Genomic DNA, 27,885 nt, shown 5'->3' on the forward strand with positions numbered 1-27,885 from the left:
TTGAAGAAAAATCCTGAGATTTTAGTGAACGTTAGATTTTTATTTTGAAGAAAAGACAAATAATTCATTTTAAAAAGAGAGAGAGAGAGAGACGACGACGACTTTTGCAAGATCAAGAGAACCGTATAACGCTTTCTATGTAAGAACCCATGATGTTACCAATAAAATAACGGTTGCTAACATATGTATTTCTGATTGCGAATAAAATTAGATATGAATCACCATATTGTCTTAATGAATGAAAGACCTTACATTCTTAAGCAATTTTACACTTAAGTGTTCTTTATGTTAAAAAAAAAAAAAAAAGAGTTATGGGTAACTATGAGGAATTGAATGAATTAATATTGAAAATGGAAATGATACTACGATTAATATAATCTTTCATATATAAAAAAAAAAAAGCCGGTGATTTTCAACCAACGTGCCTTGAAAATTCACAGTGCTGAGAAATCCAAATGACTAAAGATTAAAAAAAGAAAAAATGTGTGTACAAAAAGAAACCGAACTTTCCTATAACATCTTTATTGCTCATTCTTCAACATTTTAAACACTGCCCTTCTCAAAGTAGCCCCCCCCCCCCTTACTGGCTACACCGTTTCTAAACATTTTCCACTTTTGGAAAGCGTCCTGGAACACACTTCCTGGGATGGTACGGAGGTCTCTTGTCGCATTGTCCTGACCTTCCTTTATGGGTTGAAAACAACGTCCTTACGAAGTGATTTTAAGGTTTGAAGGCTAGGTCCGGAGAATAGGGTGGATGGGCACACGGGAATCGGATGTTTTAGCAAATGACTGTAAATGAGTAGCTAACTTGACCAGGAAGATTGGCACGGTGCACCATCCAAGTCTGGTTTCCCCACAATTGAGGTCTTTTCCTGCGCACAATATCCCTCAACCACGCTAAAATGTCCTGGTAAAACTGTTTACCATCTGACCATGTGATACAAATTCACAACGAACAATGCTTTTGCAATAGAAAAAAAATCAACTTGATCTTTGACCAACTCATGAGTTTTTTTTTTTTTTTTTTTTTTTTTTTTTTAACGAGGAGACCCTGAATGAATTGAAAAGCAATTAAAGTGACTGCGTAAATGTTTTGCCAAGTTCGTAGCAAAACTTCACACAGACACGGTGTTTTTCAAGCTCTTTCATTTTCACTCTATCATTAATTCGACGAATAGCATGTGCATGTGTTCACTTCAGCGGCTGTAGCTCGACGACTAACGGCCATAACGACATAAGGTAAATGGTAGTTTGTTGTTTAAACTTGCCGCTAAGTGCACTTAGTAGCCGCTGCACTTTCCCTCTGGCGGTTGGCACGATATTCGGTTTCTTTTTGAACACACCTCGTATATATTCCACAGTCTGCCTTACAAGTAAGTGACCATATGGTTGTTGCGCAAATCAGATGCAGACATACACCATCTGATTGAGCATGAAAAGATATGGAGAACACAGAAATTTAAGGTGCTAAGGGCAATAGGGAGCGGAGCGAGGAAACAGGAAACATTGAATGTCGGCAAAAATGGAGAAAGTCAGGAATAACGGGAAAAGTTAATTTTTTGCAAACAGGGAAAGAAAGTCAACCAAAAGAAAGAAAATAAACATAACAAGGGCATCAAGGACGAAGAAAGTCATAATCAGGGTTGCCATCCGGACCACAGTGTTGCCAGCGCTGCATAACATTGATATGGAAGATATAGCACAGTATAGCAATTCATGCACAAGGAAAAATATTAGTAACACAAAAGACAATTGAAAAGACTCTGTACACGTGCGTAAAAGGTTTAACGTACAGGTAGTCGTGAGTGAATATTACACCAGCGTGAATACAAATGGAGGAAAATAGAGAACAGTACGCACCATTTGTAGTTTAATTGCAGTTGACGTGAAGATCACGAATGAATGCGTGGTCAACACACAAACATTTCTCGCAGTGAGCACAGCGGATGAAAGCAAGCTGGTCACACGCGTCTCTGCAGCATTCCTCTGTGAGTCCTTTTTCAAAGCAATATGCGGAAGGTGTTTCAAACTGTCCAGGATGTTCATTGCAGTAGCCACGTTTGAAAAACGCAAAGCGTATCATCTTTTGGAATCGCCTAGAGGAAAACTGGTAATGAACAAATGACTGAAGGCGGAGAAACTTCTCACGTTGCCACACATTAATACTGGAGAACACTAACGTATCTGTGATGAATTTCACCATGTTTTTGAATGGACGAAAGAAGAACACACCAGTAACTTGTATAAGGCCTGTACATTTCGGAGGAATCAGCTTTTTGTAGAACTGAACACCGTAAGGAACTGTCGTGTTGTAAAGAGTGTCATCCTTGTTTGGAGTCCAGGAGTCAACCAAAAGCAAAACACGATCCTTACCCTGAAGATCGGGCCACAAAACTTCTTCCAGGAAGATTTGCAAATCCCGTTTGGTCATATTCGCTGATCTGCTTGCATATGCTTTCACATTGGGGAATTCAGCGACCATGCGCGCTGGAAAGTTACCACTGGGTTCCGAAACAAGAACATATATGTGTGGAAGCAATGTACCGTCCATCTCAATCACTGGCATGATCATATAGGAAATGACTATCGTTAAACCTTTTTACGCACGTGTACAAAGTCTTTTCAATTGTCTTTTGTGTTACTAATATTTTTCCTTGTGCATGAATTGCTATACTGTGCTATACCTTCCATATCAATGTTATGCAGCGCTGGCAACACTGCGGTCCGGATGGCAACCCTGATTATGATCTTTCTTCGTCCTTAATGCCCTTGTTATGTTTATTTTCTTTCTTTTGATTGACTTTCTTTCCATGTTTGCAAAAAATTAACTTTTCCCGTTATTCCTGACTTTCTTCAATTTTGCCGACATTCAATGTTTTCTGTTTCCTCGCTCTGCTCCCTATGGCCCTTAGCACCTTAAATTTCTGTGTTCTCTGTATCTTTTCATCTCAATCAGATGGTGTATGTCTGCATCTTATTTGCGCGACAACCATATGGTCCCTTACTTGTTAGTGGTCAAATATTATGAACACCTTACACAGTAGTTACTAATTGTATTTCTTATTAGAAATTTAATACTCAAAATATTTTGATAACGTTCGTAATAGTTACATGGAATATTTAAACAGAAAACTCCATTTGGCTTGGTCTTCAATACAAAGTCAAAAGTTTAGCCTTAAATATATTTTCCAGATCCATTACTCATTCTCATTTCTTCTGAATGTACACGCCACAATACTTACTAATGGTCTGTAAAGGTCTTGGAAAAAAAAATCTTTTCAATTCACTGTCCAAATTAACTGTGTTAGTATTTAAGTGGGAGCATGATCCTCAGGCCATGATTTGTGAGTTAACCTAAGTCCATTCAAACCTGTAATTTGTGAATAATGTTTATCTTCGGTATGAGAGTGCTGCAAGGTAAAAAAGTTTCACTTCTACAGGTTGATGGAGACTCTCTGAGTATCGAGACTCAGGACGTGCACACTGCTAATATTCTCAATCGCACATAAACTTTCTGAGGTACAGTACTTCAACATACATTTTATTATATGTCTTTAGCTGTATCGACGGATAATTTTACAGAGATGCTTAATGAAACATACGAGGGGGGACCAAAAAAAAAAAAAAAAACAACAACGGGAAATTCGTCGTAACTTCTTTATTTCTCAATATTTTTACACCAAATTTTCATCACCTTCAAAGTATTGTCCATGGACCGCAACGCATTTCTGCAAACGATCCTTCCATTGTTCAAAACAGTTTTAAAAATCACTTATCGGGATCTTCTTTATGACCTCCAGCGATTTTTGTTTTACCTCCTCCACAATGGCAAAACCTCCTCCACTGGCTTGATTGCTGCTTTGATTCGGGGTCATTGCCATAGCACCACGATTCATCATCAGTAATCACCTTGGCAAAAATCAGGGTCCTCTTTGAGCTGATTTTGAAGTTCAACACATGCCTCAAGTCGAAGCTCCTTTTGCTCGTCTGTGAGAAGGCGAGGGACAAATTTGGCTGCAACCCTTCTCATGTGCAAATCTTCTGATAAAATCCTCTGAATTGAACTCCACGATATTTCAGACATCTCACAGAGTTGATTAATGGTTCGGCGACGGTCTTCACGAACGAGGGCATTGACGTTTTCGTCAGTTCTTGCTGTTGAGGGGCATTCTGAACGGGGTTGGTCTTCAATTGACAGTTCTCCATTTTTAAAACGTGCAAACCACTCGTATACTCTGCTTTTACTTAGGGCAGCATCCCCATAAGCAGTCTTCAGCATTACAGTAGTTTCCGCGGCCGATTTCCCCAACAGGAAACCAAATTTCACAGCCGCCCGTTGCTCTCGGTAATCTGCCATCACGTTTTCGCCGAACTGGAAAAAGTTGGTTTACTAAACAAACTCTCAAGAGCGAACCGATGCACTCACAGCGACACAACTTCGCACACTGACGCAGGTGACGTGATCGTAACGGACAACTGGTACAACAATGGGTTCCTTCACTCTCCCTCCCCACTGCAACATAATTCCCGTTTTTTTTGGTCCCTCTCGTACATATAAAATTAACGTAATATGAGTTAAGGAAACTGGATGAATCCTCGACTTAGAAAACAAGGCGTGGAAGTAATCATCCAAAGTTTCTATCACATTCTTCTTTCAGAGTCAACCTGGCTCATTTATTTTTGTTAAAAGTGGAAAATCACATTGGGGGATGCTTAAAAAGTAGGAACACAAAAATGCCAATTGTAATTGTATTTTTAATCAACATAAAACAAAATTAGTACGATGTTACGCAGTTTGATATAGATAAAAAAAAAGGTTTTTTTTTTTTGATAGCACAGAATATAAAAATAAGAAAGCAACTACTCTTAATATGCTTTTATACACCGTATTATTACTTTTAAGTACTTCACATTTATATTTTTTGCTAAAATCATGTTAATGAAATGTGTTTAAATGAAAAGGGAAATTATACTAACGAATTATGTCTTAAATCGCATATTTCAATTTTGTCAATACTTTAGAATTAGTTTAAACAATTATTCCTGAAAGAGTTCATTAGATGCTTGGTTCGATTCTAGTTTAACGTCCCGTTAAGCACCGATGCTATATGAGACGTGGACCTCTACAGTTTAAGATGGAATCCGAACTATTGTAATGCGTTGAAATTTCAATTCTCTTCACCATTAGGAATCGAATCCGGGCACGCGCGAATAGCCACTAGTTTATACATACATTATATATATATATATATATATATATATATATATATATATATATATATATATATATATATACACAGAGAGAGAGGAGACCGGGGTATTAGTGAATACTTAAGCTTTGATTATAAAGAACTCTTTCGCTTTTGGAGATAAAATTAAGATTTCTTGTGTATGGAAAGCTTGGGATTTTTCCTGTTTACTAAAGTGCAGAGGAAAACCAAAAGTAACATTTTTCAACAAATCAGTCACATGTTTTAAACATGCACCTATGTTCGGGATTGCCCCAGTGGCCGGGGTAATCCCGAACGTACTGTTTACTTTAAATTTTCCTTTACGAAACAAGCGAAATGCATCAAAACACATTAAAAATATACCGTAATTTAATATTTAAATCTTTAAGAAGAATTATAATTACAGACACAACTAATAAATATAGCAAACTATTCTAATTAATCAAGCTAATGACGCTTATTACCAAGACATGGTCTATTTCCCAAACCAATTTCATTAACTTAATACTTACTTTTAAAATTAAAAAAAAAAAATAAAAATTTTTGATAATTTATTTCACACCATGGGGCAATCCCGTACCTCTGCGGTAATGGTAAACATTCTGTCTGGCATTTCCCCATTAGACGCCATTTCATTGTTATAGTTGAAACTAATTGTTGACTGCATACAGGCTAGTAAGATTAGGGAAATATATAGCCTTATCTGTAACAATATAGATAAGATAATAGCCAACATACCTTGCCCACATTGTTGAGTCGACGTTATAAGTGAATCGACAAAAACAACAAAACGTCTTCTTTCTGTCAATCCATTTAACTGACTGTCACCAAATTTATGCTACACTCTTCCAGGTCTCACCGCTACCGTGCAGCAAAATCGTCTTGTTTCCTAATAAGCTTCCTAGGGCGTAAACTTGGGTGTTCGGCATTACCCCAGTGTTCGCGAATACCCCGGTTTCCCTATATATATCAGGGAAGGTTTGAAAGAGTTCGGTATTTGTACAGAACAATGTATATTTTTTGTTTTTAGAAAAAGGTAGTGAACTTCATGCAACGGTAATGTAGGGCTTAACACAATAATAAAGGCGGAAGCCTTATTGAATCATGAAGGTAGGAGACTTAAGAAATGTGCTTGGGAAAGTCATAACGAATAGATGAATATATGTTTGAATAGCTAAAGAGAAAAAATATTCCTAGAATACATGTCTAAAAAGCGTGTAAGCACAGTGAAAATATCCTTAATCAAACTAATATTTCAGGGAAAGAATGTGTGATCTCCAAGAACATTGCTTGCTTAGTGCATGCTTACCGAACATTTTATTTATTGTTGTGGTCTCATTGTTGTTGTAGTTGAAATCAGCTCAGTCAGGGCCCTGTCAGACACTTGACGTATGCACAAAATATTTGAGATAACTACAGAAAGTTTAGTCGTAATTTTACTGGGAACATAATTTCCCAATTTTTGACTAACATTGTTATTTCTTGTCGCTTTTAATTACAACTTATTAAGAATGTCGCCGACGATTTTCACATTCCGTTGAACCCTTATTTGAGTACCATATATAGTTAACAAGCAAGAGTATTGAAACTGGTAGAAAGAAAAGTTAACGAATGCTTTCAGTTTTAACTCCCTAACAACTTAAGTAATCCTACTGCAAAAACAGATATTCAGCATGGATTCTGTTCCGTTAGACAAACCGGTTTATCTACCTATCTAAGACTTACCTGTATAGTATAGTTTCATCTTCCTAACTTCGTGGCATACCGAAAAGTCATTGTTCCAAAGATTTAATATTGCAGATAAATCTTAAATCAATTGATGCTGTGTAAAATTTATATGCATGTATATTGTGTGTGAAATGTAATTTTATCTCTCTTTTTTTATATAGGATCATCAAATATTGACGTCACATTGAGATTTCTTGAGGAACCAAAAGATGTAGTAGCAGTTCGCAACAAACAGTTTTACTTTAATTGCTCAGTCTATTCAGACCCATCGTATGGGCCTGTCAACGTCACCTGGATGCACCAGGGCAAACTAGTCAATGAGCCGAGACGCTTTGTACAACCCAACGGCTCACTCTACTTCAGGAGGGTAAGTTTCACCTAAATTCATTCCATTCTCTTTTGAACAATGTGTAGTTTAATCAGTGGTGCCCACCCCCCCTTATGTCCATGACGCACCCCCCTCAATTGTCTATCCGTAAGTGTTCTTCCATGAAAAAAAATCTTTTCGATTAATTTTTACACACCCTCAAACATATTTATAGAGATTTTTAACCCCCCCAAATATTTCAGTGACGCAGTTTGCGTCATAGCCCCCCCCTTGTGGGCACCCCTGGTTTAATCATGTATTGAAAACGTACCATAGTAATACTAAAAAGAGTGATGTTAGAAAGACGAATATACGAGTATAATAAACCTTTGGAATGTGTCCTTGGTGAAAAACGTGATAGGAAGAAATTATTTTGCTCACCATTCTACCCCCGTATTAGTTTCTTTTCTTGCGCAAACTGATTCTAAACTATTCTGTCAAATGGGTCAAGATTGAGACGTCCACTGTGAGAAGGCAGCAGTTCTCCAGTAGTCAAGTTTGCGGAAATCATAGTGATTGGTACGGCAACTTGGACATCGGCTCCAGACGTGGTGAGAATGACTTTACTAGTTGGGATACTGCGGGATGGAAGGCAACGGGAAACTACCACTCTATTTTTCCTTAGTTTGCTGACAGCAGAAAGAGAACATACATACAATGGTCTTCCGCAGGTCAAAATGTAGTTCCGGAGGTAAAATATCCCCCCATTCGGATCTCCGGGAGGGGGATTACTTGGGAAAAACTGTTGGACGAGAAAAGAACAATGTGGCAAAGATAGGGCAAGAAAAGCATAGAAGAGCAAAAGTTTAGGAGAGAGACTTGGAACGTTCGTACTATTTTACAGGTAGAAAAATTAGAAAATCTTAAAAGAAGAAATAAAACAAAATCATCTAGATTTGGTAGGAGTTTGTGAAGTTAGATAGGAAGGTAATGGGGCGTTGAACAGCGAGGGATATATATTGTTTTACTCAGGAAATGAAAAGGGCGGTCATAATGGTGTAGGAATAATTCTTGGTAAGCGCTTAAAGAGAAGGTAGTGAAAGGAGAATGTGTTGATGATAAGAGTTCTGATGTTAAAGACTTAAAGTAAAAAAGAAGGATCTAATAGTGATACAGATATATACATCGACTTCAGAAATGCCAAGCTTTTCTGAATGGTATGAATTCTGGATAGCATGAATGAAATAGTACTCGGGTGCCAAAAGTATCAAAATCAGGTAAGCGTTCTAGGAGGAGTTGAGGGGCAAAAATCGTTACTCTCATTTGTTTACATATATAAATGGAAGTGACTGTGTTTGTGACTTAATAACTCTTGAACCACCCGACCGATCTCGATCGAATTTTCAACATGGATGAGGTTCAGACCTGGGAAGGTTTATATTGTTTCACTTTGATGGTGCAACTTGGGGGAGGAGGAGATATATAAAAATGATCGAAAATGACCGAGATTAGTGTCGAATCCATAGTTTTCGGGGTTGCTAAGATGAATAGTGACTCTTACGATGCCGTTTAAATCCAAATTCAGCCTCGCAACTTGGGGAAGGGGGATATATATATAACATAAGGAGGCGCACGAACAGTTGACACATTTGAAATTTACATTGAAAATGTATTTTTAAATATTAAATGTGTACTTCAGTACTTACATTATAGTGTATCGTAAACTGAGTATACTTTGGCCCTTTAAATTCAACTTTAACCCAAAGGAAGAGAAAAATTTGACTTCTTTCTACATGGTTATTATGGTTTCTATGAGTAAGAAAAGTTGTGTATTGAAGTATTACAACATTGAGAACACATGAATATTGGTTGTAGGGATTTGTTTCCAGAACGTGAGAAGCCAAATGCTAGCAACTGTTAGCAAGTAAACATTTACCATATTTCAAGTTCCACAACTTTTGTTCATTGCATTAAAGTGACACATCCTGAATGCACAAGTAAGTAGAAAATAAAAACATGTTCATTAGCAAATATTAATAAGTTAACGCCTTAAATGTTTGTTCAATTACACATCAACTATTAAGCGTTTAATTGTGTGGGGTAACATTGGCCCAATTTTGGGGGCAACATTGGCCCATATTTTCTGTGTTGGTAATGGTCCAATATTAAAGTTGAAATGGTGTACAAATGGTGCGATGTAATAAGGAAGATTAATCCCCCACTAGCTTCTAAAAGTGTATATTATACGGTGTACAGTGCTTGAATTGCAAGAATTTTTTTCCTAAAACTGAGCAGTATGGTACCGGTAAAGTACTCTACTGCCATGAAGAATATGGTGCTTTTATTTTCGGATGTCCGGTATTCATCCACTTTGACAGATTTTCATTGAACGATATTTTGTTTGCTTCTAAATTGGACAAAGTGATTTCATCCGTATGTTTGTAATATTGGTATTTTAAGTATTCAGAAATTTGTAGCGTTCTTTTATAGATGTTTTGTATTCACCCAAGTAAAATACAAATATTTTCATTGAACGATATTTCTCGTTGGATTAAAGTTTCACCAATGTGTTTATAATATCCTGTTCTTCTCTTCTGCCTCTTAAATACAGTGCTACAATAATACTTTCGTGTATTAATTAGTCATTTTGACAAATGGCCTAAAGTTACCCTAATCATGAAAAATCTTGCAGGGCATCAAATAATTGGAACTATAATCATCATTCTTGATCATACTGAGTGGTTACTGCTTTCAAAAGAAAGGGGCCAAAGGATTGCTTTTTAACAAGGAGAAATGTCATTAAATTGCCTCTCTAATCTTAGGAGATGTTAGAGAGGGAATTTTGAAAATTAAGAAAATGGGCCAAAGTATTACCTAGTTTACGGTACCCATGAAAAGTTTTTGACTATTTCATGTTCTATATGACTCCCGTTGTGCCGAACAATCTATTCAAGACGGGTGCGCATATTTCGTACCATTCTGCGGCATATATCTTAGTGAATGTCACCACACAGTTGAACTGTCCGATTTAGCATTTCGATAGTGTTTTTTTAAGTAGCCTCACAGACTTCTGGCTATAAATAGCCCCAACTGGACCAAAAGAAAGTTTCATTGTATTAGATCGGATATTGATTGGAAACCATATAATCACCGAAAACTGTAAAGAATCAGTATAACCAGTGGCGGATCCAGGATATGATGAAGGGAGGGGCTAAACCGTAGTTCGCCGCTTTATCCAGTATAAAGCAGGATTGAAGCCCATTTTATCCCGTGTTTACCTGAGCGTCAAGTGGCGGGAAGCTATAGCCCCTATAGCCCTCCCTTGGATCCGCACCTGAGTATAACGATATATTTAACTTTTTTTCACGTATAAGCATGAAACAGAACGTCGCAGCACGCATTATTCCGAACACGAGGGACCGTGGTGCTAGCATTCCCTAACACTTCCGACTTTCCACCGGAACATTCCATGTTGTGAAGGCTTGCTTTTTGCCTACTTTTTACTCACCCTTAAAATCAGACAATATCTGAGAATTCTGTTGAGAGCATGCCTGGGAATTATGTCTATAGAGAATTCCTTGCACACTCGTTACACGTTGATGAAATATACATTTTTGGATTGCATATGTATGACTTCCTTTATGCTGATATGGACCGCCACTCCATGGTTTCTCGAATTCGAAATAGCGCGTGTTGAAATTTAGCTTTATCACGATTTTGAACAGGCCTAGCTCTGAAACTATGCATTTTTCTCCGCAGGTCCGTATGAACAATTTCTCTTATTAATGTGAGAAATCGCAGTTTATGGCATAGTTCATTAATACCCCGTATCCACATATACATGAATGAAACTATGTTTGTCCGCGGACTTCTTCTATACTGTCCGACCAATTTTGATAAATTTTTAAAGCACGACAGGACCACGGCACAATCTAGGATTCTATCATTATTTTGATTAAGGTGCATATCCTAAGGGGGTACCGGTTTTTCTTTTTTGTGCGTAAAATTGAATATCTCACATTCACTCAATTTACGAAGATAAAACTAAATTTTTTCGAGATAGGGTCGGGAAAGTGACCACAAGGTGTGCCTCTTCCTTAATCCTCTGCTGTGTGAACACTATTAAGATATTGGAATGATTTTTTAATGCCAAATAAGACTGGACCATAGTGTAACTTGATGGTAATTTTTTTTCCCCTGAGTGTCGAATTTTCCTCTCAAATTTGAGCCCAAAGTCAAATATTCTAGAATTTTCGAATTTCCTTTTTCAGTATAACTTCGTTTTAGAGAGATACTTAGGACTTGTCAAGTATATATCTCAAACTAATACCTAGTTTTTTAGACTAATTTGAACAAGTCATAGTCAGTGTTGCCAAGTAGGAAAGTTAAAAATGTCCTATTTTTCGGTCAAGTAAATTCGAAATTTATGTTTAGGAATCCGTACCTATACGTACGAACGCAATTCAACTTACGCCGTTCGAACATTAGTCCTTACTGAACAAAAGCAAGTACAGATCGTTACAATTGGGTAATCAGGAGGCGCACGAAAAATTCGAATTTAGCTTCTAAACCTTGATTTTTTTTTCTTTACTTTTCTGTTTACCATAATCTATATTTTTAAAATTACAAGCTTTCGTTTCTTAGATATTGACATGATACTTGTAGGATATATTAGTGGAGTACCAAAGTTTATTTTAAGATAGTTTGTGTTTGTCTGGTAATAGCGTTTCCAGCCACAGAAAGTTTTAATTTTTTAATTTCAGGTGAAAAAGTGGAAAATATCCCACTTTTCTCTTTATAATTTCCTTCTTGTTGGCTACATTGGAACGAACGTCCCAGTCTGAAGGCCTCGTCTTTGACCAACACAACGCACGGTAGAAAGTTTTAATAGATAATTAGGAAAGCTTCAGCATCTGCATAACTGTTGATTTTTGCTTCTGAGGCAGAAAAAGTGTCAAAATTTTGTGTGTACAATGAGAGAGAATGTTTCTTTGTCTTTCTATGGCAGCTAACGTCTTTACGTTCTCACTGTGCGTTGTCGACACACCAAATAATTTTTTGAGGTGACTTGCACCCATGTGGCATATATATATATACAGGATGTTTCAGAACAACACCGACAACGTTTAAAAGGTGATTTTTGACACCAAGATAAGACAAAAAGTATAGACCAACCTGGGTGATAAATACTTCCTTTCAAAGCTATAGGCTGCCGAAAACATGAAAAACAACCGTAGTCGGGTCAAGGCTTCACTTAGGAACTAATATGTGCCCTACCCCACTATCCATGTTCCAGAATCTTGCAGTGCTTCCGCAACAGTTTTTATAGAGGGAGTTTGGCCATGGGCATTTGAAGTACTCATTAACTACTTTGATAAAAATTGTTGCTGAGGTACCGCAGGATTCTGAAACTTCGATATTTCAATAGAGCACATACTAGTTTCTAACTGAAGTCTAGACCCGACTACGGTAGGTCTCATAGTTTTGAAGCTATGAAGGTCAATTTTTCATGTTTTCTGCAGCCTATAACTCCGAAACGAAGCATTTGTGCACCCAGGTTGGTGTTTTTTTTTTTTTTTTTTTTTTTGTCTTATCTTAGTGTCAGGAATCACCTCCCAAACGTTGTCGGTGTTGTTTTGAAACACCCTGTATATAAATGTTAATTTAACGATATTTGTCCCTCAACTCCTTCTAGACTGCTGGACCGATTTTGTTTATTTTTGGTATATGACTGAAGCACAGCATAACTTGAGTTTTTACTTGAGTTAAAATGCGTATCTTAAGGTCGGAGCGGAGGTTCAAAATCTATGGGAAAATAGCCTATCATAATATTCTCAACTTAGGAAGATAAAACTTGAAATTCTTCATTTAAAATAATAGGACCTGTCACCCATGTCCTAGAGTTGTTTTTTAATTCCTGTTGGTGGTAAGGGGACATCTATAAATAACACTAATGTAACGGTGTTTTTCCGCAATTTCACCTTTATGTTTTTAGCACATTTTCGGCAATAGAGTGAAGTGTGAGGGGTATGACACGTAAAAATATATTTGACGGCAAACTTCTTCTAGACTGCTGCACCAAGTTTGACGATTTTTTATATATGAGTGGACCCTGGCCTAATGTAGGTTTTAGTGTATTTTCGGCAAGGTCCAATCCAGTCCATAATTTTTGGGATTTTTGAGATTATTATTAACACTCGTAGCTTTGTTGAAGTCCATGTTTATCCCATTTATATGGGCTCGGGTAGGAAGAGAGTGACATGTAAAAATAATAGAAAACGTTTGATATTAGTGTCCAATCATGAGATGAATAATGACACTACTGATGCCGCTTAAGTTCAGATTCATACCACATGCATATCCTAAAGGGGGTTGGAGTTCAAACACATTTTTATACAAACATATTCTCCCCATGAAAGAATGGACATTTCAGATTATATGTAATACAAACCATTTTCACAAACTGAAATATTTTTCCTGTTGTACTACATTCGCTGTTAGTGCATACAGTAGCAGGCAATATATCAATGGTCTTAAACATAGTACAAAATATATGTTTCTACAATTAGTACTACAGCTTAAAATGAAAGAAGACTTATATTAATTTGTCTTTCAATACGTTTTACAATAGTATGGTATTATATTTTCTACGTAAGAAACCGTTTTAAGGAAAATTAAAAGTATGATGTTTGCCCTGAGTAAATTTCGGACAGAACAATCTAAGTATTTTATCAGGCCGTTCAGGCAAATGTTCTGTGTATATCGAAGTTCAAAACAAAAAGCTAAGACATGCACCGTGATTAGCTCTGGTTACACAAAATTTCCAAAAATAAATAACCATATGTCGTTGAACTCGCGTTTTGTAAACAATATGAAAATTTTCTGAACTAATATAAGCAGAAACGTGATGTCTTGGTAGTGTTTTTACATTTTTACGCTTGTAACGGAAAGTTGAACAAAATTTTACATATGTAATACATGAAAAAAATATATATGTCCATTCGTCTCATATAATGTTGTTATGGTTTGTTGTCTGGTTTGTTCCTTATTTATTTGGAATGAATGTATAATATTGTATACTTTCAAGTGTAAAATCTGATTTACTACTAAACATTTCTCATAAGTGGAAAAAAAAAAAAAAAAAACTATTTTGTATATGTATATGCATAGAAACACGTTATTTTTAAGATAACTGTTGTGAAATGTTTGCAACTAGAGTTTGCCTCTTTATTCTATTTAGTATATATAGGCGAAATAAAGTTATATATGTAACCTTAGACATTATACTAATTACGAATTTCATGTTCCAGATTTCTCACAGGCGCTCAGGGCGCACAGTCATAGACCAAGGTGTCTACCAGTGCATTGCAAAGAATTCTGTGGGTGTACTAGTCTCCCGACCTGCACAGCTTAATGTTGCAGGTAAGTTATGTATATACACTTATTTTTCAAAAGAATTGTTAGTATTGCATTTGTAACAAAATTAGATAGGGCCGTTAGATCTGAACTTGAATGAAATACTTAAGATTTTCAAATACAAACTTTAAAAAAAAAAAACACAATATATTTGCTTTAAAAAACTAAATACTTGTGACAGTTTCGCCAGATAACTTTTTGGCTTCATCAGACACTATGATATACAGGAGTAATGTACAGTCTTGTATACAGACAACCGCTGAGACAACTAAGAGAAGCAAGATGTCTCATTGTTTGTTTGTATACAAGATTGTACATTACTCCTGCATATCATAGTCTCTGATGAAGCCAAAAAGTTATTTGGCGGAACTGTCACAAGTATTTAGTTTTTTAAAGTAAATATATTGTTTTGCTCAGCAAATAATAAGTTTGTATCTAATTATATACAAAGCAAAGTTTCTACTTATGGAATGTAAGATTTTTGTTACGATAGAAAGTTGTTATGCACTTAGCATAAAATTTATGTAAAAACATAAAACCGTAACTTTTTATGTTGATGAAATATGCACATAGGTACTAAAACTTTTTATATAATATACTTACGTGAAAACTTTTGTACATATAAATGGTATTCTTAAGGGTCAATGAAAAGTAGATTTCCTGTCTTGTTTGATTTTCGTATGTTGAAACACGAATGCTAGAAAAGACATAAGAACTTTGCCGAATTAAAAGTTACTTCTCATTTTATCTAAATTTAATGCTGTAGAGTTATACAATTTCCCAGTTTACAACAGTTCTCGGGAACTTTGGTTAGGATCAATTAAACGAGCATGAAAAGTAGAACTCTACCAGGAGGGTAAAAAAAGGACAAATTTATGCTCTTAGATGAAGACAGGAGATATGCTGATTCGTGGTAGAGCGCTCACCTGTGTTGGACGGAGACTCGGATTCGGACCCATGTAAGTACGTGGTAGACAAAACGTTGAGTTGTTTCAAGGTTCTGCCGTTCCCTCCTGTTTCGTCATTCATTTAGTTGTTCTGTCATCATTCGCCGGTTTTATCATCCATATCTGTTATTCTATAGTGCATAACCATAGAAGATACTAAAATTTCCCTTCATAGTCGATCTTAGTCAGTTTATCACACTGAACATCGGTAGTATCGGCCTTATTTTCGTTTTTGTGTCGTAGCCTTTTTTTCTCTTTCGACTTAAATGAGATAAATTGAAAACTTAATCATGAGAGAATTTGTTGTAGACCTTAGCCGACATGGGTGTGTCCTTAGGTGCTTCAGTAGTTGGCAGTGAAGGAGTAAAAGTCATAGTTTCATCTTTCCATCTAATAATGAGAGCACAAATATATATATATATATATATATATATATATATATATATATATATATATCAGAACTATTCCTACAATATATCATCATAGCTGTTTCTTCTAGCTTTCCCTTCTTTCTTAATACTTTATTGTTCATAATTGTTTTACTTACCGTCGGGCACCAGGACTTACAAATCTCCTTTGTGGCTAAGCGGCTAGCGTACGCCTGTGGCGTGGGAGAGCCGGGTTCGATTCACAGTGGGAGCTCATGTGGTTCGGATTCCACGTTAATCAATAGGTCCACGTCTCATAGCCTCTCGCTGTGGAACGGGACGTTAAACTCAAATTCAACTCAACCAAGACTTAAGGCGAAAGCTAAGTATTTGCACTAAGGAAAATGATTGTTAAAGATATTCAGCATCTCTTGAATTGGATTATATATGCTGTATATATTATAGACAGTGAACGGCAATAATAAATTCAAAGTCGTCAAGGTTGGTTTGATACTTGGAAGATTTTCGAATATTTTGGACCCAACACATGTGGAATAAATGCTGTTGTTTATAGTTGAAGAATGTACTACTTTTGGTTCATGAACAATATTTAATGGATGATTTCGAACATATTGTAATATTTATTGTTATACAAAAAGACGGAAAACTAGTTTAGCTTTTTAGAAACTGTTAAACTTTGTTCATAAAGTTTGGTACAAATTGTAATAGATTTAATTGCAAGCAAAATTGTTACTTTTTGTATATGCTATATTTATGTATGTGCTTCCTTTGGGTAATTTTTTTTAAAAGAAAAACAAAGAAACGGTTATTTTAAATATTGTTTTCGTAATTTAAAAGTTTGTTCACTTATCTGTTTTTCTACATACCACCATTTCGACCGATGCATTTTTGTAGGTGCTGTGGTAGTTCTTGTATATCCATGTCATACCAACTCGCCGCCATGTGTTTGAGAAGGCATTGAACCTCATTTCAATGGTGGAGCGCTCACCTCTGGTGCTTGGTTCAAACCCTGCTCCCGCCAAGTGAACTTTGTGGTGGACAAACACCGTGTGCATAGGTTTTATCAGGGTTCTCCCGTTTCCTCCCACTTTCTTCATTCCACCATTTCATTCATCTCTCATCATCACCGTCTCCTTTAGCCTAACCGGAATAACCGTGGGACGTAAAACTCAAAAATTTCATTTTTCATATTTTCAAACCTTACTTTTGGGACTACTCTCGTACTTAATGTGAAATTTCAAAATCAGATATTTTACAATTGAATATACCATAAAATCATGTCAAATTAGAGGTATTAGAGTTCGTATGTAGAAATGATTTTTACTATTATTCTAGTATTTTCCTATTTTATGATATTTTAAGACGTATGAAACACATTAAAAGACTAATATCTGTGAAAAATGGACCCTTGATCAGGAAAATTATAGAGTAGGAAGACGTAGGTCTTGCGGAATCATTCTCTGTAGATTTTTTGAATATAGAACAATTGATATATCGAAATTGTAGGTAATTCGTTTCTCAGTTGTAATCTGTTGTCCTCAGTTAAGTGCATTGATTAGTTCTTCGTAATTTTTTTTCACATATTTCAAAAATATTGCTGAAAATGAAAGGCTAATCTTGCGATTTATGTTTGTAATTTATGCGATTTTTTATACTTACAAAGCAATCAGCAAAATATTCTTGTAGTAAATCGTACCTAATATTCCATTAATTCTCTCTTGGAGCTAAGGGTAGTAGCAACTCATTGCAACGTATAACACATTCTGTATACTAGTTGACACTAGCAAATTTAGTCACTTCATGCACATCCGTTACGAAACACGATTGCCACAGATACTATGGACGATCATGTGCCCCATGAACTACTCACTTGTTCGAATAGTAGTATGTTCTCACACTTGAGGCATTGAAAATGTATCTGTTCCGTATTCTTTTGGAGAAGTTTAAATTTTTGTCTGGTGGGTATATTATTCAGTAAAACAGCAAATGCAAGACGCTGTTTATTATTGATAGGTTTGTTACCAAAGTATAATACAATTTATTTTAAATTGTAATCAATGATAATGCGGAATATCTTAACAATTGTGGGTATTTTTTTACTATACTCCGCATCACCCGAATTGGCGTATGGCATCAGTCGCTTGTTTGCAGTGCGCTGTTACTAAACCTTCAAGGAGGGATCTTAATCATTCATAATTGATTTAGTTCATATTTGTGGACAATTATGAATGATTAAATTCATCACCGAAGGTTTGGTAAGATCCCACTGCGAGCTCATTGGCTGACACCATACGACAATTCGGGTGACGCGGAGTATTAATAGTAGTTTGAAAGTATTGGATAAATACACAGAAATATTTCAATATCGTTTTTAGATATTTTGTAGTATAAAAAAAAAAAAAAAAAAAAAAAAAACTGAGGAAACAGACAGTACTTAAACTTTTGCATGAAACATAGTAATTTTCAATTTATTCTATTTAATGTGTTACGATAAATTTTCAAAATATGTTACAAATGTAGTTAATTGTATCACTTTTGTATGTTCAAAACAAAATCAAATAAGATAATAGGAAGTGCATATTAAGGCGTAGATTAGTTATTTATAAATTGTTCAATTACTGTCATTGATGATTTTTATTGCTATTATTTTCAGTACTGTCACATAACTTCTCCGAAACTCCATCAGATGTAACTGTGGAAGAAGGAGATGTTGCTCGCTTTAGGTGCCAAATTGAATCTGTTCCAGAAGCCCTGATTTCATGGGAAAGAAATAATAAAACTCTACCTCATGAGAGCAGGTACACAGCAATTTACGTTTTTCTGTTCTCGTAGCGTACTTACAATTATCTGTAGGTTAACAACAATTCATTTTTTTGAGTTTAACTTTTCGATGGAAGAGCCTTGTGTCCAATAAATAGCCGTGAGGATGAAGTCTTTTGAGTAGCAAACTGTTGGCAAATTCGCGGCGTTACTAAAGTAAAAAGTAAAAGAAATCTGACCATATATATGGTGGCCCCAAAAGTAAGTATACACCCCTGCATTGATCAACTAGAACATTCTAGTTTATGAGTTTATTTGCTTCGGCTCTTCCGAGCTTTAAATATAAGTAAAAACACATTACGAACAAATAATAAAGAAACTAAGTCTACCTCATGGATAACAATAAGAAATGCAATGAGCTGAGCAGTACGGTACTGTATACCTACTTTTGGGCCAACCTGTATTTTTAAGTCTAGTTGTGTGGTGAAGACTTCGCAAAATTAAAGAATATATTTTTCGCAATTCAACCTGAATTGGTTGGCGTGGAGATGAATCAAGAATATTTTTTTCTCATAGCTGCTCGTAAAAGTTACTCATAGCTGCTTTCTTGTATTTTGTTTTGAGAGGTTAACGTTTTTTAACATCCTCAATGCGTTCCAAACAAACTAACTTGTGAGTGATGCTTTTATGGAATAATATTTTAAAGTAATGGGCGTTGTAGTGGATGTGCCGTAAAGAAGGCAGGATAGAATGTGTCTACCTAGTTTTTTTTTTTTTTTTTTTTTTTAATGGTTTTCGTAGTAGTTTCTTTTTCCCTATTTTTTTTATCAGTAACATTTTATTTGGTTTACATCTTTTAAATTTTTTTTTCATTTCTAATTGTTGCGTTCTTCACTGCTGTATAATTGCAGGATAGATACCCTGTTTCTTATTGTATTCGCTTGAAGCTTCGAAACTTTGTTTCAAATGATTATGTTTTAAGTGTTTGCTTTCTCTTCGTTATTCAGAATTTGATATTTTTTTCGCATACATTCATTCATTCATTCATTCCAAAAAAAAAAAAAAAAAAAAAATCAGCTTCTGTTCGGACAGTGAAGCAAATTAAATTTATTTAACTGCAAATTCATCAGAAATTATTTCTCAGTATACTGATAAACGCATTATCATTCATGCGAGATATAATAGAAAAAAAATATGTTAGTGGATCATAAATATGGTGCATCTAGTAGGTAAGTTAGTGAATAAAGTTTTGAGTTCTAGAACCATAGTTGCTCTGATTTATTAATTGTGTGGATTCTATTGATTAAAATAATCAGTAACTATGAAATTTGTTTTTCTGTTACTTTATTATGTGTTTATATTTGCCTCATATCCATATACTTGCAGAATTCCATCAGGAGTTACATATAAGTCGATCTCAAGTCAGTACGTGGTTGTCTTGGATTATGTTTCTTTCCGTTAAATTACTACTTACTGTATTGTTTGTATAACAAAGGAAGTTGTATTACTTCTAAATCTGTCATTAGTTTTAGAGTATAACATTTGGAGACTACTTTGAAACTTCGTTGTAGAGTTACCGCTGAAAGTTAATTGATATTACTTACTCTTTCCTGTCTGGTTCACAAAGAATTTCCTTTTAGTTATGGTTGCCAGAGTATTTGGTTCTTGTGCGACTGAAGTTTCTCACTTTCTTGACAGTCTACATCGCATCCGAATACGCCGTATATATTGATTCACTTTCATCAGATGTTGCAGCAACATAGTCTGTTGCACTGCCATTTTCAGAGTTCATTGGTTCGTGCTAGTCACATCTTTATTACTTGCATTTCACATAATATCGCAAACTTCGTAATTCTAATTGATCCGTTCTTTGCTTTGAACTTTTTTTGTTCTCGAGTAAGATCTGCGTGATTCACAGGCTAGGCTAAGCTCCAGTATCAAATCGTCAACAGACATGTCAATATTCGGTGTTTGATTCGTTCAGTGATGAGCGTTATTCACCATGGCTTCATGAAAATAATTAAAATTTAATGGCGTTTCTTCAGGCTCACTGACTGAAATATGTGGACTCCGATCCATGACAAGGGCGTGAGTAGGGTGGAGTTGACGGGTGTACAGACCATCATGTAGGATCGACCCCCCTCAGTATAGGTCTTTTTTCACTTGCCCTCAAGAGAGCTAGGTTATAGGACCATGCCATCAGCTGCTGCATGGTATATTTCATTTTGATAATTATTCCTATTTGTTCTCGTTTTACGTTGGGTGAGGATATTTTACATTGTACAATAATAAGTTTTTTCAGTTTTAGAGTTTCCAATTTTATTCAGCCTTCGGTGCACAGGGTCCCGGGTTCGATTTCCGGTGAGAGAGCCTTGAAGTTTGAATGTATTACGATGGTTTGTAGTCCACTTTAAACAATAGGTCCACGTCTTATATAGCATCGGTGCTGAAATGGACGCCAATATAATCTAATATTGTTCATTTCAAACACTACCAAATGTTGTTAAAAATGGATGGGGTGTAGTGTATAATTTTTACACACTGCGTTGTTTTCTACTCTTCCTTCATTGTATTCTGTAAAGTAAAATGGTTTTCATTAATATTTCCAGTTAGGAATTCAATTTAGCAAGTAAATTATCAAACAAATCGTCATTTTTCAGGAAAGATCCGTTTTGTATTATTTTTAAATCATCCTTTTGATTTATTTTCAAATATTTTCCACATGGTTTCAGTCCTATGTGCTTCAGCAGTATGCGCTACTGGTCTTTTGTACCGTCACCAGCAAAAATGGACATACCTTCCTATGTAATTTCTTTATTCTGAAACACTTCACAGTAAAGAAGTAGTTGGCTCAGCGGCAGAAATATGTACTCCAATAGTTATATTCATTTCAAAGTTTTAGTAGTTGTAAAGAAGGGACCACTTTTGTGTAAATTGTATAATCATTTGTCTTACGATAACTCTGTATTTATAATCTTGTACATAATTTATTTGTTTAGTCTCTGAAATTTTATTCTAAGTATATAAATGCAGTGCTTTTATAAACAGAATGGTGTAAAAGGGTTATGTGAAACAGTTGAGTATTGCAATATTCGAATACGTGACCTCGTTTCTCCTTGCATAGCATCACTGCATAGTATATTAATAGTAGTAATCAGTGTGTGAATTAGATAATTTATATTGGGGGGAGCAAAATTAGGCCAACAGGACGTAGAGTCTGAAGGTGCAATAGTTCAAAATGAGACAATAATGCCTTACCCCCCACCCACAAATATGGTATGACATCTGTAATAAATAAGGGATTTATTAATTCAATAAATCTACTGACAATAACTATGTATATAGCTCCTTCGTGGCTAAGCGGTTAGCGTGGGAGATCCGGGTTCGATTCCCGACGGGAGTTCATGTGGTTCGGATTCCACCTTAATCAGTAAGTCTCGTCTCATATAGCCTCGCTGCTGAAAGGAACGTTAAACTCAAAATCAACTCAACTCAGTAACTATGTATATATTGTTTGACATGCACACACTACACCTAGCGTTTCTGAATATGTTTAAATGTTGCACCCACTCTCGTGCTTGTAGCTTTCTAAGGTTTATTTACTTAATAATTCGGCCGGAGTGGTAGCCATGATCACAAGCATATGCTATTTTTTCCGCTCACATTGAAATCTACATACAGCCTTGCGAAAGAAAATCTACTTTAGTATTAAGATAACCACTAAAATTATTAATTTAACCGGACTTACTTTTTATTTATTTATTTATTTATTTTTTTTTTTTCAAGTACGTATTAGTCTATCATACGAGAAATGGATTGTTGCTCGTCCCGATTTCTGGCATCAAGTCAAATCGAAGGCCAAATATTTAAAAGCTCTCAATTTAAATTTCGAGCGAGCTTGTGCTTCTATTTCCTGCTGCGCTTTTTTTTTTTTTTTTTCTTCAAATATCGATTCCGTGACAGAGCTCAGGAAATCAACACACAATTACTGTACTGTTAGGTTACAGCTGAGTTGATTCACTATTTGCTACGTTATCAAATGAAATATAAACACTACATCGAACTTATTTGCGTGGGCAGAAAACTGTCCAGCAAAAAGGAAGATAGGAAGTGAAGGGTTACCTTTAAACAGCCCGCTCCACTGCTCACTATGGACGCATCCTCAGCATGTACGTTAACATATAGCCACTAGAAAATATATAACTCAGATTTTGAGTACAGTTTCAAAAGTTCATTTTCGTAAACTGTAGAAGGTAGTGATGTCCAGGCAATAATAATCCGCTTAAGTTCTATTAAGTCCACTTATTCTATTTATTGGATATTATGAATATTATGCAAACTTGCAAACTAAAATGAAATATTACAAAAATTAAAACAAGATGATAATCGATACAAATGTAGAGAATGAATATGACACGTCCCGCCTTCACCAGGTATGGTGGAAGAAGCTAGTTGTTTACTTCTTCGTGGTCAACTTCTAAGAGCATTTATAAATCCATATGTGACTTTCTTATGCGCAATTAATACATTCAAATTCACGAACGCCGACGAACTGAAGGTTATGAGGATACGGTTGCAAGTAACAACTGTAGTCATAATAATATAGTTCGACTAAGCAATTGTGAAAATAGTGGGGAAATTAGAAAAGACCAAAACTGAATAGTTTACATCGCTCATTTCGAAACACGACTAGTAGATTAAACTTACGAGAAATAACAAAACGCAGTGAAATTTGGCGTTATACTAAACATGGTTTGGGAGGGGGGAGCGAGCATCCCCAGTGGGGATACTTCAGTTGATTTCTTTGGGGGGAACAAAATGTGATTGATGGGGGAAAACCCCCTCATCTGCCCCAGTAATTCGCACCCTGGTAGTAATTCCTCAAATTTACCTTGGTTGGTTATTTGCGGGTCATTTTTTAGTTTCTGTTCCTGAATCAATTTTGATCATATCCAATAGACTACTTAAAGTAGACCATCAGTTACTTTTATACCATCTTGGGTTAAAGTACATAGGTTAAGCATTTTTTGAAAAATTAATTCATAGATGACAATATGATACAAGACTGTGGTATCTCTCAGAAGGTTTTTGGAAATTTTCAGAGAATTCTCAGTGTCAAAAAATCCTGTAATGTAATAAGTTTTTGTTCTGACGAAAGAATACATGCAGGAAAAAGAGTATATTATTTTGCTGGCATCTGTTCATTTTCATGCATTAGATCGGAAGCGATGTTCGTACCAGGCTACTTTTTGCTGTGTTTTCTTACTATGTTACGGACACTATGTTGAATTGTGTTAGTAATTACGCAAACCGTTCATACTAAATGGTATATTTATTTTCAGGTATTTCGTCTTATCCTCAGGAGTCCTACAGATAATAGATGCGCAGCCATCTGATGCGGGTAGTTACAGGTAATATTTTGTACTTTATAATTGGAGGGAAAAAAAAAAAAGATTATTATTTCTTTTCTGATCAATACTTCACTTAAAAATATAACTAACATGATAAGAAATGACATTTGCATCAATCTCACTGGTAAAAACGTGTAAATTATCGTTAGTGACTACAAAATTTTACCTAATATAGAACACAGTTCAGCATTCACCGAAACATCCAAAAATGTATTACGTATGTAGACACGCATGTTTCGCGGTGATTTTCACTGTCCTCAGTGCGAATTAAAAAAAAAAATGTAATTTCTTTCACGTAGAGCTTATATATCCCATTCTTTTAAACTGAGCTTTTTCTTTATATTACATTACAGTAACGGAGAAGAGCTATACATATAGTATAAAGAAAATGCTTTGTTTACAGTTGTTCTCTCACGCTTACGAAGAATTAGTTATCTTCATTAATTGATTGTTGGCGCTAGAGCTCACCTGTAGTCAGAATACAATACTTTCATGAACTGTAGATATCTAGCCATCTATTACCGGTAGGGGTGTCTCAAAAGTCCCCTGACATAGGGTAATTCTGTTATTTTCATAGTTACAACAAAATGTAAGAGGGGAAACCGTTTTCAAATATGATGTTTTTAATCTAAATGAAAGAATTTTTTAAATCTAACGAGTCGTTTGGGCTATACACTCTTTATGCGCCCAATGTTAAGTAAAGTGCAATGTTGCCATTTACCTGGACCCACAACATAAAGTGACTGGAGGCATGTTTGAAATGGGGCTGGCCATTGACACGTTAACGTAAAAGAAGTAACCTCATTCACTTATGTTGTAGGTCCAGGTAAATGGCAACATTGTATTTTCATTTTACATTGGGCGCGTAAAGAGTGTACAGCCCAAACGGCTCGTCTGATTAAAAAAAAAAAAAAAAAATCCTTCATTTAGATTGAAAACACCATATTTGGAGACGGTTTCCCCTTATACATTTTGTTGTAACTCGGATAATAACAGAGTTACCCTATGTCTATTGATTGACACAATAGTTAAGGTGATAATGATCCATTTATATAATTTTAAATACATAAGTTGTAGAAATATATCCGTACTAATATATGTATAGAGTAGTAATACAGCTTTGTGCTATTTTTTTACGTATTAATTTAGAAGAGTGAAATAAATCTGAGGCAGGTTAGAAACTTAACGATCATTTAAATTGATCGAATCGTTCTGTTAAATGGGTGATTCCATTACGATCTGCAATTACAAACGTTGAAATTACCCATTTAGCTACACAATTTGCAAATACAAACATTTTCTCACTATTTAATAGCTAGTGAATGCAGAGATAATAGAAGTTAGTGGGAAATAATAACAGCATAAGAAGAAGAATTTGGATATTATATTATAGATATTGATGGTTTGTTCATTTATATATTTAAGAAAGATCTGCAGTTCATAACTATAAGAAATAACCATGAAAGTGAAGTCTTGGCTCCAAGCAGATTTATAAGTTGATACTAAATTGTGAAAAATTTTGTAAAGATTTGTATTGAGTTTCAAGCAGATTAGAAATGAATAATGAAGAATCGGTGCTATACTTCTCATTAAGCCGTACTTGAGCTGTATCTGTTTTGTTAACAGGTAGCCTTTTAGGGACAGATAGAGCATAATTACTAATAGAAGTTCTTATTAACTTAGTTGAAAGTCAGTCTTCTAACATAGTATTTTAACGATCATTGATGAGCATGACAGTATATAAGACAAATTATTCATCGTTTATTTTCTAGGTGCCTGGCTGTCAATACATTAGCCACCAAGAAACCAAGACATAGTTCAGAAGCAACACTCAGGGTTATCCCTCAATCAGGGACTTACCGCCATCCTCAGTTCCTCTCGTCTGAAGCTAAAGTGCAGGCACAAAAAGGTGAAAATGTTATTTTAGAATGTAGTGCGAGTGGGTGGCCCGTTCCGGAGCTCACGTGGTTACGCATGCAAGGAGGTAAGTGTAACTTTTTGTCTTGTCTAGATTTTAGAAAGTATCATTGCACTTGAGAAAATAAACAGATGCATAACAAAATGCTCGAGCTGTTACGCTAGCGAGTGCGGCCAGCGTACGTGGAATATTTGGCCTGATTGACAAAATATACAATGTAGCTGTATTCGCACTTATGATTTTGGCTGATTTCTTTCCTATGTATGTTAACCATTATTCGGATTTCTTCAGGGAAATACTATATTCAATACATAAATTAAAATCTTGTCTTGACATCTGAACACTCCTGGTGGGAGCCACTACATCTCATGGATTTTTAATTTTGTGTTTACAACCAGATCCTTTACGTTAGTATCATTTCCTATTCTCCATGTAGAATACATGTAAAAACAATTAGAACAATGAACGCTTTCTAAATTACACTGACACCAGATAAAAATAAAGAGAAAAATACCATGTGTTATACGTAATATCGTTGTGTGCATATGCTCCTGAGTCTTACCTGGTCTCAGGGCACAGCGCACATTAAACGTTCTTGTCTAGATGAGGTTTCCGTACCTTCAACCTAGAACGTATCTTCATTTTTAAGTTATTGGGAGAGCATTCTGGGTGAATGAAAAGGTACACAGTTTCGAGGAGGAAATGTGCGAGCAGAAAGGAAATATTCATTCACAGCAAAGGCAATGTGTGAGGCTTTAATGCGAGTGCCTTTGTTTCTTAAAACGAATCTAATTTGAAATATAATTCCCGATAGATTTTTGGGTTGGTATTGGATTGGAAACAACACAGCCTAAAAGGAAACATTCAGATATGAGAGCAGGATGGAGAATGTATGTATAGAAACTGCAACTGACTCGGATTTGCCAATAAATGAATACTACTTACGGCTTTGGTTCCAACCATTCCAGTTCGTAGTAGTCTGTATGAACACTCACACTAGCACTTCACTAATACACAGTTCCTGAAGGTTGTTAAGTGACACTAGTCCGAAAAATGAAGTGGGAAGGTTTTTAGTCCATCAAGCATCTAGATTGATTGTAGATTAACTCTGGGCGACGACCAATTATGAGTCTGGACTCCAGCATCGTAGACTGCTAGGCAATTATCTCTTCCTTCTATTGGGTATGGACGAAGTTTTCGATGATTTTCCCTCTTTTGGGAGGACCACGAGGGTGTATTCTAAGGATCTGAAGTACCCTAAAAGTCTATGATAGTCCTTTTATCATTTTAGGTATTTTCTTCTTCAGATTCGTATATGTTTGGATAACAAAATAACACAAATCGGAGTAGCTCGCGCACAGAGGTGTTGCGAGTTTGAAATACCGAGGTAAAAAGCTTAGTGTTACAAGTCCTTGCTTCTATTTGTAAGTTCGCTCGGCGTTGTTCGAAGGTTCTGGCGTCCCTATCTCAGCAAATCAATTGCCTGTGATGAGAACGTTCTCTTCAGTGTGTTTCCATCTTATGTCTGCAGTTTCGTTGTGTGTTTTTTTTTCTATTCTGCTCTATCTGCATGTTTGCTTCCGGCTAATGTTGAATTATTGCAAGCTAATTGCATGAGACGCGAAAAGAAATCGTTTCTATGCAATGTAAAATTAAATTTAGAATAATCGCGTATCTTTATTTCCTTTTTACTCTTTTCTGATTTATTTTGTATTCCTTTTAGAAATTACAAATTAGATCTGTTTTACGCTCCCTCCGCGAAGTTGCAATTTTCT

General features: G+C 35.6%; 1 protein-coding gene across 4 annotated transcripts in view; it reads left to right on the plus strand.

The window, feature by feature from the left end:
- Positions 1-27,885, plus strand: part of LOC145678667 (protogenin-like) — a 162,890-nt gene that overhangs the window by 62,021 nt on the left and 72,984 nt on the right. For all 4 annotated transcript variants that reach the window (XM_081749058.1, XM_081749055.1, XM_081749056.1 and 1 more), the window contains exons 2-6: positions 7,124-7,329; positions 14,580-14,691; positions 18,675-18,819; positions 24,124-24,192; positions 25,965-26,176. In XM_081749058.1, coding sequence (XP_081605184.1) covers positions 7,124-7,329; positions 14,580-14,691; positions 18,675-18,819; positions 24,124-24,192; positions 25,965-26,176 — 744 coding nt within the window. The remainder of the gene's footprint in view (positions 1-7,123; positions 7,330-14,579; positions 14,692-18,674; positions 18,820-24,123; positions 24,193-25,964; positions 26,177-27,885) is intronic.

The sequence above is a fragment of the Thermobia domestica genome, chromosome 2, assembly GCF_964235325.1.
Source record: "Thermobia domestica chromosome 2, izTheDome1.hap1.1, whole genome shotgun sequence".
NCBI classification, from domain to species: domain Eukaryota; kingdom Metazoa; phylum Arthropoda; class Insecta; order Zygentoma; family Lepismatidae; genus Thermobia; species Thermobia domestica.